Source organism: Zerene cesonia, chromosome 20 (assembly GCF_012273895.1).
Source record: "Zerene cesonia ecotype Mississippi chromosome 20, Zerene_cesonia_1.1, whole genome shotgun sequence".
Taxonomy (NCBI): Eukaryota; Metazoa; Arthropoda; class Insecta; order Lepidoptera; family Pieridae; genus Zerene; species Zerene cesonia.
The window spans coordinates 10,212,342-10,230,917 of NC_052121.1; the positions used below are offsets into that span (position 1 = coordinate 10,212,342).

Consider the following 18,576-nt stretch of genomic DNA (forward strand, 5'->3'; position numbering starts at 1 on the left):
ATGACAAAAGTTTTATTACACAACTACGATATTTGCACGCTCCATCCATCCGCGTTTAGTTTATATAAATTACATATTATTATGCTATTCCCAATTCCCTTCTCAGCATTTGGTTAGTACTATGACATACAATAAAAGTTACGATTAGATATATAATGAAAACTGTGCATATTATGTGAATTAATAAACATTCATTCACAATTCAATATGCGATCAATGTTAGTCATAAGATTAGCTTTTAAAATGGACACGAACATCATGTGAACGCTTAAACAATCTCTTCTACAAACAGATACCATACTCTTACTTCCGTTTGAGGAAAAATTCTCGACGTAACCTGTAGCAAAGTAATCTATAAAACGCATCTGATATTCTGGAGCATAATCCGGCTGCGTATAAAAAGTTCAAATAAATTGATGAGGTATTTTTACGTGGGAGATCAACAATTACACATCCATTGAAACCATCTCTTATTTTTTTGTAATATTCTCCGAAAATATACATGTCAGAAGATTGGAATTTTCGAGTCACCTACAGCATCCTGCACCCTGCGCTTGTGACCTAGTATTACCGTCTTTAATACAAATATTAAAAAGTTCAGAGCAGAAATTGATCTCTCACATAATGGCGTCAATAAACCAGGTGGCCATTGTGGCCGATCGCAATCTGAAACGTGGAGCTTTAAGGCTTCACTTTTACAGCCATTGTGAGGCGTTTCCTTGTTATTGTCCCGTATACTTCATGTAAGGGGCCTCCTCTGGAGTGCTGTAAAGGTACTGTTTCATTGCTAATTTTTTTTAGGTTGGAATAGCTTAAAATGTCAAGGTTTCTAGAACGAGCTAGATGTTAAATCTGAGAAGATGTACGAGACCCCTCATTCTGGAGTTATATATCAATTAACGGTAACAATACATATTTATAATTGAAAATTTTAAATGTATATGAAGCTACATATATATAATAGAATATAAATTCTATTTACCTTACTCTTCAGTGTGATAATTAGCTTGTTTTGTTAACTTACTTATGACATGATTTATAAAACTTTTCCAATTATTTCGTTACTACTATATGAATCGATTCTAACGATACGATACATCTAAATCCAATACAATTCTATTTTTTTAATTCCAAATAAAAAGCTGATTAATGAAACCGAAACGAACTAACCTAAACACAGAAATTATACTACGATTTAGGTATTCATATACATACAGAACCGAGTAATATTGTAGGTAGACATCTACTTAAAACACCATTATACAGAGTATACCCAACCCCCATCTACATTAAAGCAGTTTACGCGTGTGCGTTTCACGCCACAAAGGAAGAAACATCCGAGTTGTTTCGCGGAGAGATAAAAATATTTGTTCCGTTAAGTGTGTCTATCCGGCTTCTCTCCTCTCCCGTTCCACCGGCTGGCCGCACTCCCCGGCTAATGCGCTATTTGTTAGGAATTCTCGAGAGTTCTAAAATAACTGCTTCTTCGGATGTACTCTTCGATGTGTATGTTTAGATTGAATCTATCCGAAATGCTTAGAGTTCGTGCAAATAAAACATAATTTATCGTATGATTTATTTTTGCTTTTATAACAGTTGATACTATTGAAGATGTTGCTAAAATATGATAATAATTATTTTTAACCAAAAATTAAAACCGTCATCAAATTCTGTACTCGACCAAATTTTAATGAGACCACACAAAGACTTTCAAATAAAAAGAATCATAAAAATCGGTTTACGCAGGTAAAAGTTATGAAGTAACAAACACAAACAAATACAGTCGAATTGATGACCTCCACCTTTTTTGAAGTCGGTCGAAAAAAGCACTCAACAGAGTCACCATTTTAATGAAAACTTAAAGTCGACACTATCACCTAGGTTGTCAAAAAATGTCCGAGCAAACGCTGCATAAAACTTTCATCAAAATTAACACCTTATTTCGTAGTAATATTGTTCAAAGTCTATTGTGCCTCTGATTAGAATTAATTTTGCTTTGAGCGTGATTTGAATTTAGCAAGTATATCAATGAATTGCTTGAGTTTTTTTATTATCTCGGTTTTCATGTGTTATGTACATGTGTGCTAAGCCAAGCTCGCTCGTAAAATATACTTATAAAGGCTATATAAAATATTTGAATATATATTATAAGCAATATTTTGAAGTTACGTGCAAGGATTTGCACAGCGTGAGCAAAGAAGGAAAATTTTTATGAGCTAAGTAAACACCTAATGAAGGTATAAATGTTTGGAGGTTCGCGAGCGGGCGCTTTCCAGAAAATTCCGAATTCTTCACTGATTGCAGCGATCTGTTAGGGTTGCCACTTTGTAAAACTTTTTAAAAATTAATAACAACATGTCTTTTCATCTTTACCGGTGTGCTTTTTTTCGTGTTTTGTATTTTTCTGTGATTTTGTTTGTTGTTTAATTTACTTGTCTGATTTTTAAAGAGTTATTTACAATGGAAAAAAATTAAAAATGCAAAAACCCTTTGTTCTTTTTAAGACTGTGTGTGTCAGGGCACTGAAACTAAATAAATTCTACTTAATATAAAATAAAGCATAATTTTTTCCTTATTATCTTACCTAGTCACATATCTTACATAGCCACGTGTTTTAGTTTTGCTACCGTTGCATACAATCAAAGCATATTTTTTTGTAACTGGCAACCCTACACAAATACTCGCCGGCACAACGCTAGATGTGTTCGCCGTTGGTTTTTACAAATATTAACCGAATTCCTTATTTAAATACAACACTTTTTTACGAATCAAATTAATAGATGCATTGACTTACTTAAGCGTGAAATAACAGGCCTTTGAGGCAAATCATGGTACCATATAGATAAGAAACACTCGATAGAAAAATTAAATATTTTTAGAATATTATATATAGCTGTCACGCCGCGTCACTCACGTGGTACCCTTATTGAGAGAAGCCTATGTGTTAATCCAGACTATAACATATCTCTGTACAATGTTTCATACAGGTACGATAAGCTGTTTTCGTGTGAAAGCGTAATAAACATCCATATATCCATCCATTCATACATATATATAGTAGGATATGTTTAGTGCCCACGATTTAGCGTCTAGACCAATAGGATTTATTTTTCAACGTACACGCTATCTGCTGATGACTGAGAGAGAACGAATTTCTTTCTATTAACACGCTTTGATAAGCTTCATCTTCAATACACTTTACTAATAATAGAAAGCTGAAGAGTTTTTTTGTTTGTTTAAAAGCACCAATCACAGGAACTGTTGAAGCGATTTCGAAAAAATCTTTCATCGTAACATACGTACGCACAATCACTGAGTGCAACAAGCTACTATGTACATGAGCGAAGCCGGGGCGGGCCGCTAGTAGATCGAATTTATTAAAGGAGGTCCTACAGATAATATCACACTCCACTTTTGGAAACAGGTATTACATAATATAAGAGCTGGCGAGAAACTGAGTGGTTGCGCTTTTCAAATGATTTCAAAGATATACCGGAGGCCCGTATCCTTTCCTTACCCTTCCCAGTCCTTTACTTAAATCGTAAATTATCGTCTATTAAATTATTTATCTCGCAAATCTCTTTCCCTTTCCAATTTGAAGTCGGCAATCCATTTGTAGAGCCGTAAGGTCTGCAATCGACCATACGGCTCTCCGAATGTTATAATACCATGGGCGGTGGTAGCGCTTACCATCAGGCGTCCCACCAGCTCCATTGCGATTAAAACATATGTTCATTTATCGACTTCATGCTGCAGAATTACATAATATAAAAATTAGTTTTATTTCTTCAAACAAAAAACTATCCCGTGATTTATCAACATCGACGTCATCATTAGACTTTTCAAACAACTTCCAAAAAAAAATAAGGTTCTCAGTCGGACACTATCTTTATATTGAATTTGGTTTTTTTACCCTTTTTCCCACTGTAGGAAACGGGTCTGTTTCATCATAAGGAGCATCATAAGGGATCCCATATGATGCTCCTATTTATGTCGTTTTTATAGTATTTTTCGGTCTTATAGCGAAACTTACGTCTTTTGATTAGCATAGCGTGTGGATGCAGCGCAAGACATGAATCTGAAACAGGAAGAGAAAACGTTATTTTATATTCCACGTATATATATATTATCGTATTCTAATACAAACATTGTTTAACTCTTCATTTATATGTCTTATTCTTAAAAATATAAACTTATTTAAATTCCACAACCCAGGACATTTAACTATATGTTAATTATGGTTAAATGTATGAACACAGTTTTATTTAACCATATGTTTATGTATGAACGTCGACGAAAATTGATAAAAGTATTTAAAACAACATTTTATTGATTAATTATTTCGCAAAATAATTGTTTAAGTTTTAATCATGTTAAATATTTAATTCCAGTTTATTTCGCCCTCACGTACATATTCACACACACTCACAAATTTGAGTGCGTCATACCAAAAAACCAATTGTAAGATTTATATTAATTACACTCAGAGACCGACGGTATTAATTACAAAGCTTTTATTTTTTAATATATTGTTATTATACATATAAATATTCTTTTTGAATCACTCTATCTTTAAAAAAATTATTAACATCTGTTGCGACATGTTAAAGATCTAAGAATATAAACACGTAGACGGCGTAAAGCATCTGTTTTGTTTTAAACTATTCAATGAAATGGTGTTGGTTCGGGGGATAAGGCCAACCTACCACAAACTACTACCACTACCTACACTACACTACCACTTAATAAAATGTCATAGCATTAGAGATTAAACACGCAAAAGCCTGTTTAATCTTTAATGTAGTTTCATTTCAATAATAACGTTAAGTATTGAACATTCAACGACACGTATTTTCAGCAATTTTAGTCGTAACATTCCACAAGAACAATATATTAAATACAAAAATTATATAAAAATCACACAAACCCACGTTCATAGCCAACGTGATGATATACAAAGAAACTTAGTTGTTATAAGTAACATTTTACTCAGTCCTAAGATAAATTGTATACAAGCCAATTCGCATTTGTCACTGCACTATACATCCTCATCATATGATTCAATTACAGTACCCTACGTCCAAAGTGTTTATACTGTAATTACCTAACAGTAATTAACACACACTCACTAATTACTCGAGCAATTAGGACAATATATATTATGTATTATATTTGTATATGGACAATAAACCGCGTACCTATATATTACAATGCTTATACCACAAAAAATACGTCAAAATGTCGGTGCTATAGCATAGGTTTTTCTTTTATTCTACACACAGTTTTCAACAAGCAAAACAATTCCTTACAACCATTTCACCAATGATAAAATAAATGAAAACCTATAATGCGTTGCCGCAAACAGAGAGATTCTGGGTTCAATACAAAGGAGGACAAACAATCTTGTTTCGTATACCACTATATGGCTAATCGTGTGTTTGCTCTTGAATTAATCAAAGAAGCATACGTAAAATTATTTGCCTCAACCTACAAGGTGCTAAAGAACTGCATTTGTATACGTCCAGTCCTACAAACTCGTAACACAATTTTCTTATGTGTAAGCAGACAACCGAGACGATGGTTCGCTTGAAGGTAAGCTATCACCATCGCCCGTAATCAATTAAAGATGGGTAGACTCATAAATTAGCCTTCTGCGATGCGTTGCCACTTTTAAGTAATAAGGCAATCATTGACGACGGAAATAAAGAAATGGACTGGGAAGGGGAAAGGAAGATAAGGATTTAATATGTGCAATAGATGCTTTGATATATTCGCTCCCCAGTACACACAAAACCATCACATAAAACTGCATATAATTTCAATAAATACATGTCCAACCAGCACGTGACTGCCACATGTTTTCCTAATGGCCTCATTGCAATTAAACTGGCTCTCTTTGACTGGTTATTTCTCTAGAGACAAAGTGTAGAAATTGCAGATTCGCATCCCGATTCCTCGCTGTTTATTATATAATTGTGTGTTATTTTGTACGAGAAAATTAATACATGCTTTAAATTGTATTATACGATCCGATGTTATTTCCTATTTGTTTAATATTCTCCGTTACTTGTAGTATTTCGATGATATTTAAAAATATTCGTAGTTTTGTCTGTATTCGATGTTGTTGAAAAATTCCACGACAAAAATAGCATACTCGGTAATAAATAAAAAACAGCACAGGTGTAATAATTATGACAATAATACAATAAAAACCAAATAAAACAGATAACAAAATTTACATAAGAACAAAGTAATGTGCCAGTCTAAGCTTATGGTGGTATATGGTATATATTACTCTACGAATACGAATCAAAAGTGTTTCCAGAAGAAATCTAATTGATTAAATGAATGGTTGAGTTTGAGTGTATAAAAAACTGCGATTCATCAATGATACTGACTTTTGATTCACATAAAAAAATCCCAAATAATCCGTACTTAATATTATAAATATAAAAGTAACTCTATTTATCTGTCTCTTTATTTCACGCCTAAAACACTGTGAACCGATTAATGAAATTTGGTACAGAGGAAGTTCCAGACCCAAGAAATAACACAAGATATCCCGGAAATCTTACGGGGACGGCGACTATGCGGACTGTCTATTTTGTCCATTGACTACGCGGGCAAAGCTGCGGGCGGACAGCTAGCTAACAATATGCAACTGCATAGCGTACCTACAGTCTTTAAAAAAGTAACTAAGCACAAACGTAATTTATTTTTGCAATTGGAACGATCGCTACGGATGGAACATTCAAGGCGATTGTTCCAATTTCAAAAATCTCATAAAAACGCATCACCGTCCTGCGACTAACAAGCACAAGTTGCCAACTGAAGTTAGCACAAAGCCACTACCCATTTTCGGTTTAACAACTTCAGCATGCAACCAAAATCGATCAAGGAATTTACTTTGCGCTCAAAGTGACTCCTTTTAATTTTCCAGGCGAACTCCGACGAGAAATGTTCAAAGGCGAAATTAATGTTCAAATATGAGTATTTGTAAACGCTTCAAACGACCTTAATAACGTACAGACATTATTACGCTTTTTTACTTATTTTCTGATGGAGGTAATGAACAGACGACACGGTGGAGAAGTTTTCATAAATACATAATATTACATGACGTACTTATATGAAAATAATGAATGGGCATCGTGATTAATACCAGGTTTTTTAATAAAACCATTACTTATTTTCATTGACAAACGGCTCCCATGCCACAGTATAGCAAACAACTGTAATTACCAACACTAATCGAGCAAATAAAACAACAATTCCTCAGTCAAAAAGCACATAATTAACCTTTAGCATTAGTTCTATTCAAGATATAACTCAGACTGAAACAAAGGTAACAGAAGGTTATAAAACGGGAGCTGAATGCGAACAGTGTCGCGGGGAACACTTGTAAAAATAAATCAGTCTTCATTTACTGCAATGTGCACCGACAACATAATTAACTCGGTAATTACAAGCACTTTAATTGAATCTCGGATGCAAATTGTGTCCTTGCGAACAAACAATGCCCGCCAATGTTCACTGCTTGTCTATATTTAATGTTTTATTTTATTCAGCCACCCGCCCAGACTTCGCCCGGATTGCAGAAGAATAAAAACAAGGAAGACACAACCCGTGCCACTTGTGAACAATTTATCTTTCTAATGGTAGACGAATGCTCGATGTAGGTTAGTAGTTTTTGAGTGTATGTCGTGTATCGTCTAGCTTCTTGCTCATTCTTTGCATAGTCAGGTTAAACTAACCTTAGATAACTTGTAATACAGGTTATCTGTGTTTCATCAAAATATATGAGAGCCTATTTAGAAAACATTAGGTCGCGAAGCGGAATTCGAACCCGCGTCATTCGCTGTTCCGTGGCATCGCCTGATCTCTTGGCCACCTGTAATCCCACCGGTGTTATCGAATTTCTTCAACTCTTCGGTTTAATCTGCCTAAGGAACACCCTATAGTTTTTCAACCATTTAAAATTTCACATTTATAAAGCATTTGAATTCCATAAAACCAAAAATTTATATTCATACATATAATTTTTAAATTCATATATTAGTTCGATTAATCGAATCAAGAACCGTAGCCGTAAACAATGCTACATTTTCTCTAAAAATCTCATTATCTAAGGAATTTCCAATGCATACGTATAAAATCAAATACAAAAACCGTGGCATTCGTGAATATTCCATCAATAATTCGTCCCCTCAACCATTATCATATAATATCGTAGGCTTTTACGGGACACCGATCTGTACAAATTGCAATTTCACGCTTCCTGTAAACAAATTTGACATCACATAGCTGCCACTGACCGTTTCGCTTCTATGCCTCTTATACCGTCGTAAAAGTACCAATATTATCTACGAATTTGGGGACCCATTTCACTTTCTCATATATAATTATATAATGCACTAGCTGGTCGCCCCGGCTTCGCCTGTAGTACATATTATATATAGCACATGTCACTGAGTGGAGTTGTAACTTTCTAATGGTGAAAAAATTTTTCAAAATCGGTCCAGTGGTTTTTGCGTGAACGTAAAAACGTAACAAACATACAGAAATACAAATAAATAAATAATAAAATCATTTATTGAACAAATTATATATCACATAAAACCTGGACCCAAGACTCCCAATATAGCTTTTGCTGTGTTTCAAGAGTTTCTTCTCGATGCAGTACATAAAAGTACAATTTGAGATACATTAAAATATATATATAACACACTGTATCTCCAGTTTATACATAGATAAATGGGCTTAAGTTATAACCAAGTGGTGCCCTTTTTTTTCTTTAATGAGGAGGAAATTCTCTTCCAAACATCTCTAGCTTTAGGGGGTAACGTAGAGCATGTGGGATATCTACCCACTAAAACTCCTCGGCGGCCAAACTCAAAGCACAATAGCAGGGATCCTGGGATCTCCTGTGGAACGCACCAGGAAGTGGTGCCCTAGGGATTGCAAAAGAAAGAAAGGGAGGCAGCATAGTAAGATGCTAAGATGACATCATAAGAACGGCAGGCAATATGTGCAAGAGGAAAACTCACGAACACATTCGGTGGCAAGCTTTAAGGGAGGCTGGAAAGCAATCTTCAAGACAATCTTCAAGCAACTGTTGTCTAATAATAGAGTTCAATATTTACTATACAAACGTATTTTAGAGATTGTTAAATAAAATCTATTATTATATTATTATTATTTTCACAGTTCAATCACACAACGACATATTTTAATCTCTAAACCAACGTAATAAGCTATCATTTACGTATCAATATTTACGAAATAACCAATCCGAACGAGGCCGGGGGGGATGAGGGCTGGACATAAGCGAACCACTTTGTAATATTCGATTTAAATGCATAGTACCGACCACCTGTGCGACACACGCTAAATATAGCTGGGCGCTTCGTGTCGAGATAACATACCTACTTCGAAAGTAGCATTCAACTCTATGGTTAGTCCAGTTATCTTTTAACAAGAACGCAATCGGAACAGATTTTGAACGTGTTTTTAAAGTGTAAAAAGGCGAAAGATTTGAAGGGAAGCCAGAGTGAGTTAAAAGTGTGTAACCATCGAGACAACATTTTGAACGGATTCCAAATAATTGGTGTCTTTGAAGTTTGATGTAAATCATTTTTGCGATGAAAGTACAATAATAGAGTTTAAATATACAAAAGTGTTCCTAGCATGGTTGTTGTCTAAGATTATTCTTATGTGCAAAATTGTGCAGATAAAACATTTTTCCGTTATCTCTCACCAGGTAGCCTTTTACACATTTTAAAACAGCAGTTATACATAGAGGAAAAAAGACAGAGGTAGATAGATTGTCTAGTGACATCGCTTCCCCACACTTACTATATTATAAGAATTCACGGTAGGCCACTCAGTAAAAGAAAATGGACTAAATCTTCTTATCGTGAAAACTTTGCCAAGAAGAATAAATAAAAACAGACATCACTGAATGCTACCAAGTACACGTGCGCAAACCGCCAACAGAACACGCCCCACATAATTTCATTAACATTCAAACCCACTAGACTATTAACAGATGCAAAGCCCCGTTTAACATGTAAGAAACTATATCATTCACATTAGCACCGCTCAACAAGCCATACGAAACTTTCGCTTAGCTTCTAACTGCGAGACGCTTCGCTTCGCCCTCCGGCTACTCGCAACTTCCCACATTATCTACAGTCACTGTTCCCAAAGACTATGCTAATCTTGATAAAGCAAATACATCTATTTACCAAGATCTCAAAAACATTGTACAACATAAAGCAATTCTCAAGCCTTTATAAAATGGATGGATACAATGGTAAATAATGTATTAATGTCATTGCAAAATTTGAAAAAAACGAGTTAATGTATTCTTAAATAAATTTATTATATACATATCTAGTAAAGCCGAAGTTTTGTAATATCACGTGGCTCACACAATTTGTTATCGACGTGTATCCATCCATTCTAAAAAGAATTTCATACACAGTCCAATGGCACAGACAGAATCAGAAAGTAACTCTGTACTTTCGCATTTACAATATTAGTAGGGATTTTATCGTCACGATAAAGTGAAATAAGGTTATATCTTCTTGCCATTATCTCGGCAAATACATGTCATAAGAGCCCCATTGGATAATTAGGACAACATGAGATAATTCTCAAAATACCTCCGAGTTCCCAAAATGCCGACATTCCTCAATAACCTCGCAATAAATAGTGTAATCAGGGAAAGCGTTTCTACCTCTGAATATTTTATAAGGCGAATTTAGCAATTATTAAGTTCAGCCAATTAAAATTAATCGCTTCATTATAGTGGGTATATTGAGGTCGGTTTGCATTAGTGCGACATAAATTTCGAGATTTTAGGATAAGAGTAGTATCAGAGGAATTAAATCACGTCAGGAGCTTGGAAGTAAAATTGATTAAATATGAAATATAAGAGTTAAAAAACAATTAATCTCTTTTTTAATACAAGTTATATTTCTTTAGTGGCTTTATTACTTCTGTAGTGGCAAATAATTTGGTACTTACATACTTTATTAATTAAACTAGTCATCGATACACGTTTGCCTCGGTTCTTCTGGGTTCTAAATAAAAATTTATATAAAGTATGGTTATAAAGTATCACTCTGTCAAAGACACGCTTATACACACACATACACATGCATACTCTTACAAACAAATGTGGATAAAGTCGTGGGTTACACATTTGTGAATTTAATTGTTCAAGTCCTTTGTTTATTTTAATGTATAACTGTTTTGTCCCAAATAAAGAAAAATAAACAAAACCATACATATAAACACACCTACTGACTTTTACAATCGTCAACCTTCCTGCACATTTAATCAAAACACACTAATTAATTAAAACTTCACATAAATCTGTTCAACAGACTTTAACAGAGAATGGAATATTTACATTAACGTGAACAAATTCTCGGATTTTAAAACCAAACATTTCAACATATGTAAAGAGTAGACTCCCATAATTTCTCTTATTGGAAATATCGCATATCATAGCTTCTTCATCTATGAGAATAGCAGAACAAATAGTACATCAGTTGAATAACTAAACGCAAACTCGCACATACTATTAAATAGCGTCTAAACAATTCCCTCTGATCCTTTATTCCACCGAGAAAATATTGATTTAAAATCGAACCGAGCGCGCACAAAACAAAAACTAGAAATTATCGGAAAACTATTTAATAACATCGGCCTCAGGCGCCTGAGGGGAGCGATTATCGCTTTGAGACTCGGCAAATATCGGATCACGTAAAGATTTAAAATAACGCGTTATAAAACCGTTATTTCCAGTTATCTGGCTGGGTTCCAGCGCTCTTATACCGGCGCATACATGGTCAGTGTTTAATACAACTTATCCGCTTTACGTTTCCTTAGGTTTGAATGTGGAAAGTTCGAGAATTGATTCCGAGAAGAGATGGCCGCTCATGAATATATTCCCCGTGGACCAGAATTCGACTGTAACAGAAATAGATTCCCATTTCTGTTATTATTTTCTGAGGCACGGCATAATATGAAAAGGCTAGGTAAAGGATTAACTTGTCCGCTTACGATAATAATAATAAACCAACAATCGATAATACAATCCTACTAATATCCTACTAATATTATAAATGCGAAAGTTTGGAAGGATGTGATGTGTGTGTGTTTGTTGCTCTTTCACGCAATAACTACTGAACCGATTGCAATGAAATTTGGTGCGTAGAAAGCTGGACAACTGGAATAACATATAGGCAACTTTTTATCCCGATATTCCTACGGGATATGGACTTACGCGGGTGAAACCGCGGGGCGCAGCTAGTGCTTCATAATACGATCCTCGGTAAAGACAAAATATCGGATTGTGACATACTATTGATGCTGGTGCTATGTATAATTACTGTATCATATACGTTTTTTTATGTAGAGCAGCTGACAATCCAGATGTCGGAGAGGTGTCACTGAAATTCAGAGCTGAGGCATTATTCCTCAGGTTTCCTGAGTCGCATCACTTTTTCGGCACACGCAGTACACATAATTATTATGGCTACTAATTCGAGACCGAGAGAAGGAATAATCAATTTATTCCTTTGCACGGTCTCGAATCCCCGACTTTACATAAGTCCGTGTTGCTAACCACTGAGCAACACAAACACAAACTGGAACATTTATTTATTCAATTAGACTTCAGCCACCACTCATCGTTGCATAACTGTCTCCTACAATATTCCGATACCAAGTTTTACATCGGAATAATATGACGTTAGTACTACTAAGTATTCTGTGGTAATACACAACGTGCGTGCGGACCATTTCCAACGTATATGTCATCAAGATACACACACCCTTGTTTAGACGATAGCAATTCGATCGATGTTAAGGCGTCACGAGGTAAATGCCTGGTTTCTATCAAAGGATAATTCCCTCAACGCTATTAAATAACTGAGAGTACATTATCCTCTAAATCACACTCAGTAATTGCCCCAATGAATGGGACAGACGATGCTGGTTAAGATTGATGCGTCTATAGCCCGGGAAGTATATACAGCGAGCCCTTTCGGAGGGATAATGATAGGCTATTCGCTACTGCGACTACTTCGAGCCTTATAACTCAATATCTAACTGTGAGCAGGTCGAGTGGTGATATACAGGTGGAAAGTGGTGACGAAACGCTGCGATACTTTGATGAAAGATAAAATAAAGAAGTGGAAACACACATCGACACATAATATAACAATATAGAACAGTATATTCCGCTGTTTAGATAATTAATTGATAAATACCTACCTTTGTTACATAGGTAAGCAATTAGGAAATATACATGTATCTCATATTAGTTCTAATTTTAATAAATATATAAATTATGTGTGTATACATTATAGCGTTCAAAGAATTAATTATTTATTAACTTACGAGTATATTATTGAAGGAATAAACTAGAAGTCATATATTTTCATCCCATTGTACAATAACAATATAATATACTAAACTAAACGAATATCCTATCGCATTCACTTACATACTGCATATAGAAAACTATTCGTCCGAAACACCATCGTTCCATTGAATCAATTAAATCGGAACATCCTTTTTATTAGCTGAACACAATGCCAATCTAAGAGCTATCAACTATAAGAACGCTACGTTTTCACAACTAATATACGCCCGTGTTTTTTATACTCTTAACCCCTTGTGACTGTCGTTAAAATAAGATAATCCACTTCGTCCCGGGCGGCGCATCTGTACGTGCATCTTGGCTAGTTACATTTGATCAATCTTCGCTTACTGGCTGTACAGACATACGTTATTTTGTCTTCACACGAACACGCACATTTTTAATCGTCACTGACTTATATAGAATTATTGTCTGACTTTTTTGCTATTTTTTTTTTATTTTTCATCTTTTTTTTCCTTTTTTTTTGTGTCTTAGCCGTAAACTGAGCTGTTCACCTGATGGTAAGCGATCACCGTCGTCCATGAACGCAGAGTAAGTGTCTCAGTGAATGCGCTGTCCGCTTTTATGGGGAAAGGGATAAGGAAATTACTCCCCCACTCACGTTTTCTGTGAGAGTGTGGTACTTCCCCGCTGCGAGCTGACCCAGTTAGTGCCGAAGCATGCTCGACTGCTAGATCAAAATTTCATTATTATATTTACCTTCGTTTTACAGTTACAGTCTTTTGAAAATTAAGTTAAAAAATTATAACACTTTTTGAAAAAAATGATGATATCAATATAAATTTAGAAACCTTGACAAAGCACGGTCAATAGCAGACGTAATTAAAAAGGTACACAGTTTTATATCACGGGCATATATTAAAAGCTACTAATTTACAGACCTTTTTATCGAAATGAAATGATACAGAGTATTAAAAAGTTTTTAAAATTTGGTAAGTAGACAGCTGGACAACAGAAATAACATATTGGCAGCTTTTTATCCCGATATTCCTACAGGATACAGATCTACGCGGGTGTTACCGCAGGGCGCAGGTAGTTATATAACACAACCACTCCGTTGCAACGTGAATGAAAGACAAACAAACACTTGCGCATTTATAATATTAGTAAGGTTGTTATGTACATATAACACGCATTAATTATAAGAATAATGCATCTTCTTCGGCCACCCAGTAAGAACTTCTACCCGGTAACGATTGCAACATCGCGCACACCTGCGGTTCCAGAAAAGATGACGGCAATCCACGACCGCGCCGCTGCCCCGCCGAAGACGAGGGACAGTCTTGGTTCCAACATTGAACCGGAGGGACGTAGTTAAATAAGTTAGATATAATTTAAAATGTAATTCTTTTATTACAATAAATTAGTATTAAGTAAATTTCGTTTTTTTTTGCGCCTTCGCGGGTCGGCCAATTTAATTAGGTTTCTACAATCCAAGCACTCGTTGATTATTATTGAAACAAAAAGTTGTTATTGCATACCAAAACAAACACGAACATTATCCAAAACAATCGCATGGTGTATTTCACAAACACGCATACATTATTACTTGAAATATATATTTAATTGCATTTGTAAAATCTACAATTTCATTATTGGAACGATATGACTCCAATCATAAAGCAACATTGGTTGTTATTTATAATGTTAACGAAAATTAATTATTTAGACTTGATTTGTACTGATGTGTTATTTAAATATTTTGATTGATGTTTTTAAATAAATACTGTTTGGTGTAAACATATTTTTAAACATATAAACGTTTATTTTATATTATCGTACTTTTACAGTATCATATGTGGGGATGGTGAAAATAATATGCCAGTTTATCCGTTGATTTTGTATTATTTGCTTTTGTAAAGTACTACAAGCGAAACGACAACGTCCATTTTCCGATAATAAGTCAATACTAAGTCATAGACATTCCAAGACAAGAGTACTTTTGACAGATTGTCAACAAATGTCATTAAATCCAGTACAGACTATAAAAACAAATCCTATATACGTGACAACGGCAAATAGACATAATATCTTCTTGTCACGAATAAAAAAAAAAACAATTCTAAACTTATGATGTAATAGAAAAATCAAATAACCCACACCCACACATATGCATGGTGATTTATGTAATACATTGCAGATTTCGTGAATTCTTATTTTATGATATTATATAGTACTTAAATGGAAATAATAGAATTCCAACCACAGACCAAAATCAGTACGGTGAAGCTTTAGATCGACTTACCATATTACCTTATATAACAATATTGGGGCCTTCAAAAAGAGCGTATATGTCACTTAAAGGCTGGCAAAGCAACTGTTGCACTACCAGTGCAATTATTTATGGGCGATGGTGACTACTGACCACTTAATATTCGAAGACGTGTTCTTTTCTAGCTCTGCTATAATAATGGAATCTTCATTTAGTATCTGCAAATTGTTAACGATTGTTTCGTTTTTTTATACGCATCCATCGTATAACTAATAAATATATTTCATATATACGCGAGTTTTGTTTGCTGCAGCCGAAGGTTGGGTGAATGCAAAATACTTTAATATACTTACGAATTTTATTAAATATAAACTTATTGCAAAAAATTATCTTCTGAGCTACAAGCAATGCTCGATGCCAAAAAAAAGATTAATCATATATCCCTATTGAAATGTGTTCGTTGGGACAGATCATGTACGCAAATTCGCTGCTTTTGCACTTGCGCAGAGTAGGGACAAAAGAGAACTATTATTTGACGCCAGGCCACAGAGTAATTTAATACAAGTAACACGCGCGCATCCATAATTCTTATAATTATCGGACAAGTTACAATGTGTGAAATAGCAATTTCATCACAACGCTTCCAGCCATAATCGCACGTTTAAATATTTCATAACGCACATCTAAAACACGCGTGCTAACGTAATTTTTCGTACACACAAAAGCGTCTTCAACCATTCATAAATCCCAGTTAACTCAGTAACAGAATGTCGCGCGCGAAATGAGAAAAAAAGGCATTGTTGCGCACCCAGCTTATATTATACATTGCGGAGAATAAAAATAATTAGTACAAAAAATCCTCGTATGCCCTCACCTTTTGTTTGTCGCCTCCACTCTTTGTTCGAAGCACAATACCTTCCAAATGTGACTAGCAAACCTCGGAACTAATGGTCTACGCTGGTTCGTCGAGAATTTCTTAGTGATACCATTGTTTCTATACTACGCTGCAGGTCTGTCTGTGAGATGATAAGCTCGAGAATGATTCTCTGCGGACTGTATTATCCGTTATTTGCAAAAAAAAATTTTACTTGTAATTAGGCCGTTATTGTTATTTCTATTAAGAGTTCGACTGATGAGACAGAAAGGCATAAATTTACAACATATTTGACGAATCAATCAAATCACGAACTGTAGCTTTCGTTGCTTTAGATATGTGTATTCAAAATAAAATTCTGCTTCGGTTAAACCAATTTTTAAGCAGTGGTGGTTCTCAGTGGTAAGGACCTCGTCCTTCGAAATCGATAAGTCGGGGTTCGAGACCGGCAAGCGTGCAGAAAATGAATTTTCAATTAATCTGCACATGTAGATAACATCGCCACTGCTCGAAACGGTAAAGGAATACATCGTGAGGAAAGCGGCATGTTCAAGAATCAAAAGTTCAACAACATGTGACATCTGCCGACCTGCTCTTGGCCAGCGTGGTGGATTATGGCCTGAAACCTCATAGGACGCCTGTGTCCCAGCAGTGATACATATATGGGCTGATGATGATGACCAGTATTACAGAATCTGTAACTTACAGTGTTGGGGCCATTTGTCATCTTCACTTATGTTCGCATCTTAAAATTGTTTTATTTTCTGCTCATTTTATTTCTCTTTTGACGCCAAATAAAGGTATGTCTGTACCGACCACCGTACCGACCATTGTATGTACCAACGTTTAAATCTACGAGCAGTGGTGATTCAATGGTGAGAGCCTTGGACTACAATCGATTAATTTTATTACTTGGTTAGTCTAGCTTTTCAGCCACCAACTTATTAGTACATAATGAATTATTAAATTTGTTTTTAATATCTTGTATACAACAGCTATAATAACATAACTCATCGACGTCTCAAATAACTGACTTCTATAGTAGTAGTATTCCATTTATCGAACCTCCAAATCATTTAGCTCGAGAGTTACTCCGAAGCTTTCGACTCGTTGTTAATATCCCGCAGTTAAACCAGATTATTCAGTAATGTCAAACCAATACGTCTGTTCTTGACATGGCTAAACACAAGCTGACGCTCGACGTACACGGATGTCGAGCAAAGCTGGTATTAGAGACAGTGCTCGAATGAATTTGCCTAGTACCTTACTAGGTCTTAGCAAAACGCACTGAAAATAAAGTAGACTTATCACTGTTAATTTAAATCAGAGAAATAATTGATAGTCTTTGAAATCCAGAAACAGAGTGGATTCCATTGCCTGGATATTTGCCAAGAATTGACAACCTTTGTCGTTTTGACGAACGCTGTTAAAAAATAAATAAACATCTCTGCATATTAGATAACAAAAGCAAATCTTATATTGGCTCAAATATCAAATTTCAAAAACAGTACAATATATTTACTAGAAAAAAACATATTGTTCCTTATTGTCCATATAGAGAGAACAAACCCACAACCTCTGCCGAAGTAGCAAAACACACAAACTAAATAACGAAACAGCTCACCAAAAAGCAAACGGAATCACCATAATTCACCATAATCGTCCGTTCGTGTAAACTTTCCACTTTTCACTTAAGAACTTAATTAATCGAACTTCGAAAGTTCCTTTTTTTAACCAATTCCCTCGTAATGGACGTCAGAAGCAATTTGCGGACTCTTTGCCTTTTGTAAATAAGGAGTACACTATTACGGCCACGATTTTAGTTCAATGTCTTGCAATATCTTATATGGTAAGCTATGTATTTTAATGTAATAGATGTGTTATTCGCGATTCTGAGGTATTCAATTCCTCACTGGGCCATGAAATTGATAAGATATAAAGAAACGTCGAACCAATTTGGCATATGATCAATAATCAATGCTGGAGGTACAGGTTCGATCTAGTAGTGTTTGTTTATACTTCTCAAATTGT

General features: G+C 35.0%; 1 protein-coding gene across 1 annotated transcript in view; it reads right to left on the reverse strand.

Moving 5' to 3' along the window:
* LOC119834893 (disintegrin and metalloproteinase domain-containing protein unc-71-like) overlaps nucleotides 1-18,576 on the reverse strand; it is a 316,054-nt gene that overhangs the window by 243,517 nt on the left and 53,961 nt on the right. Inside the window, exon 3 of the mRNA XM_038359411.1 lies at nucleotides 4,034-4,078. Coding sequence (XP_038215339.1) covers nucleotides 4,034-4,078 — 45 coding nt within the window. The remainder of the gene's footprint in view (nucleotides 1-4,033; nucleotides 4,079-18,576) is intronic.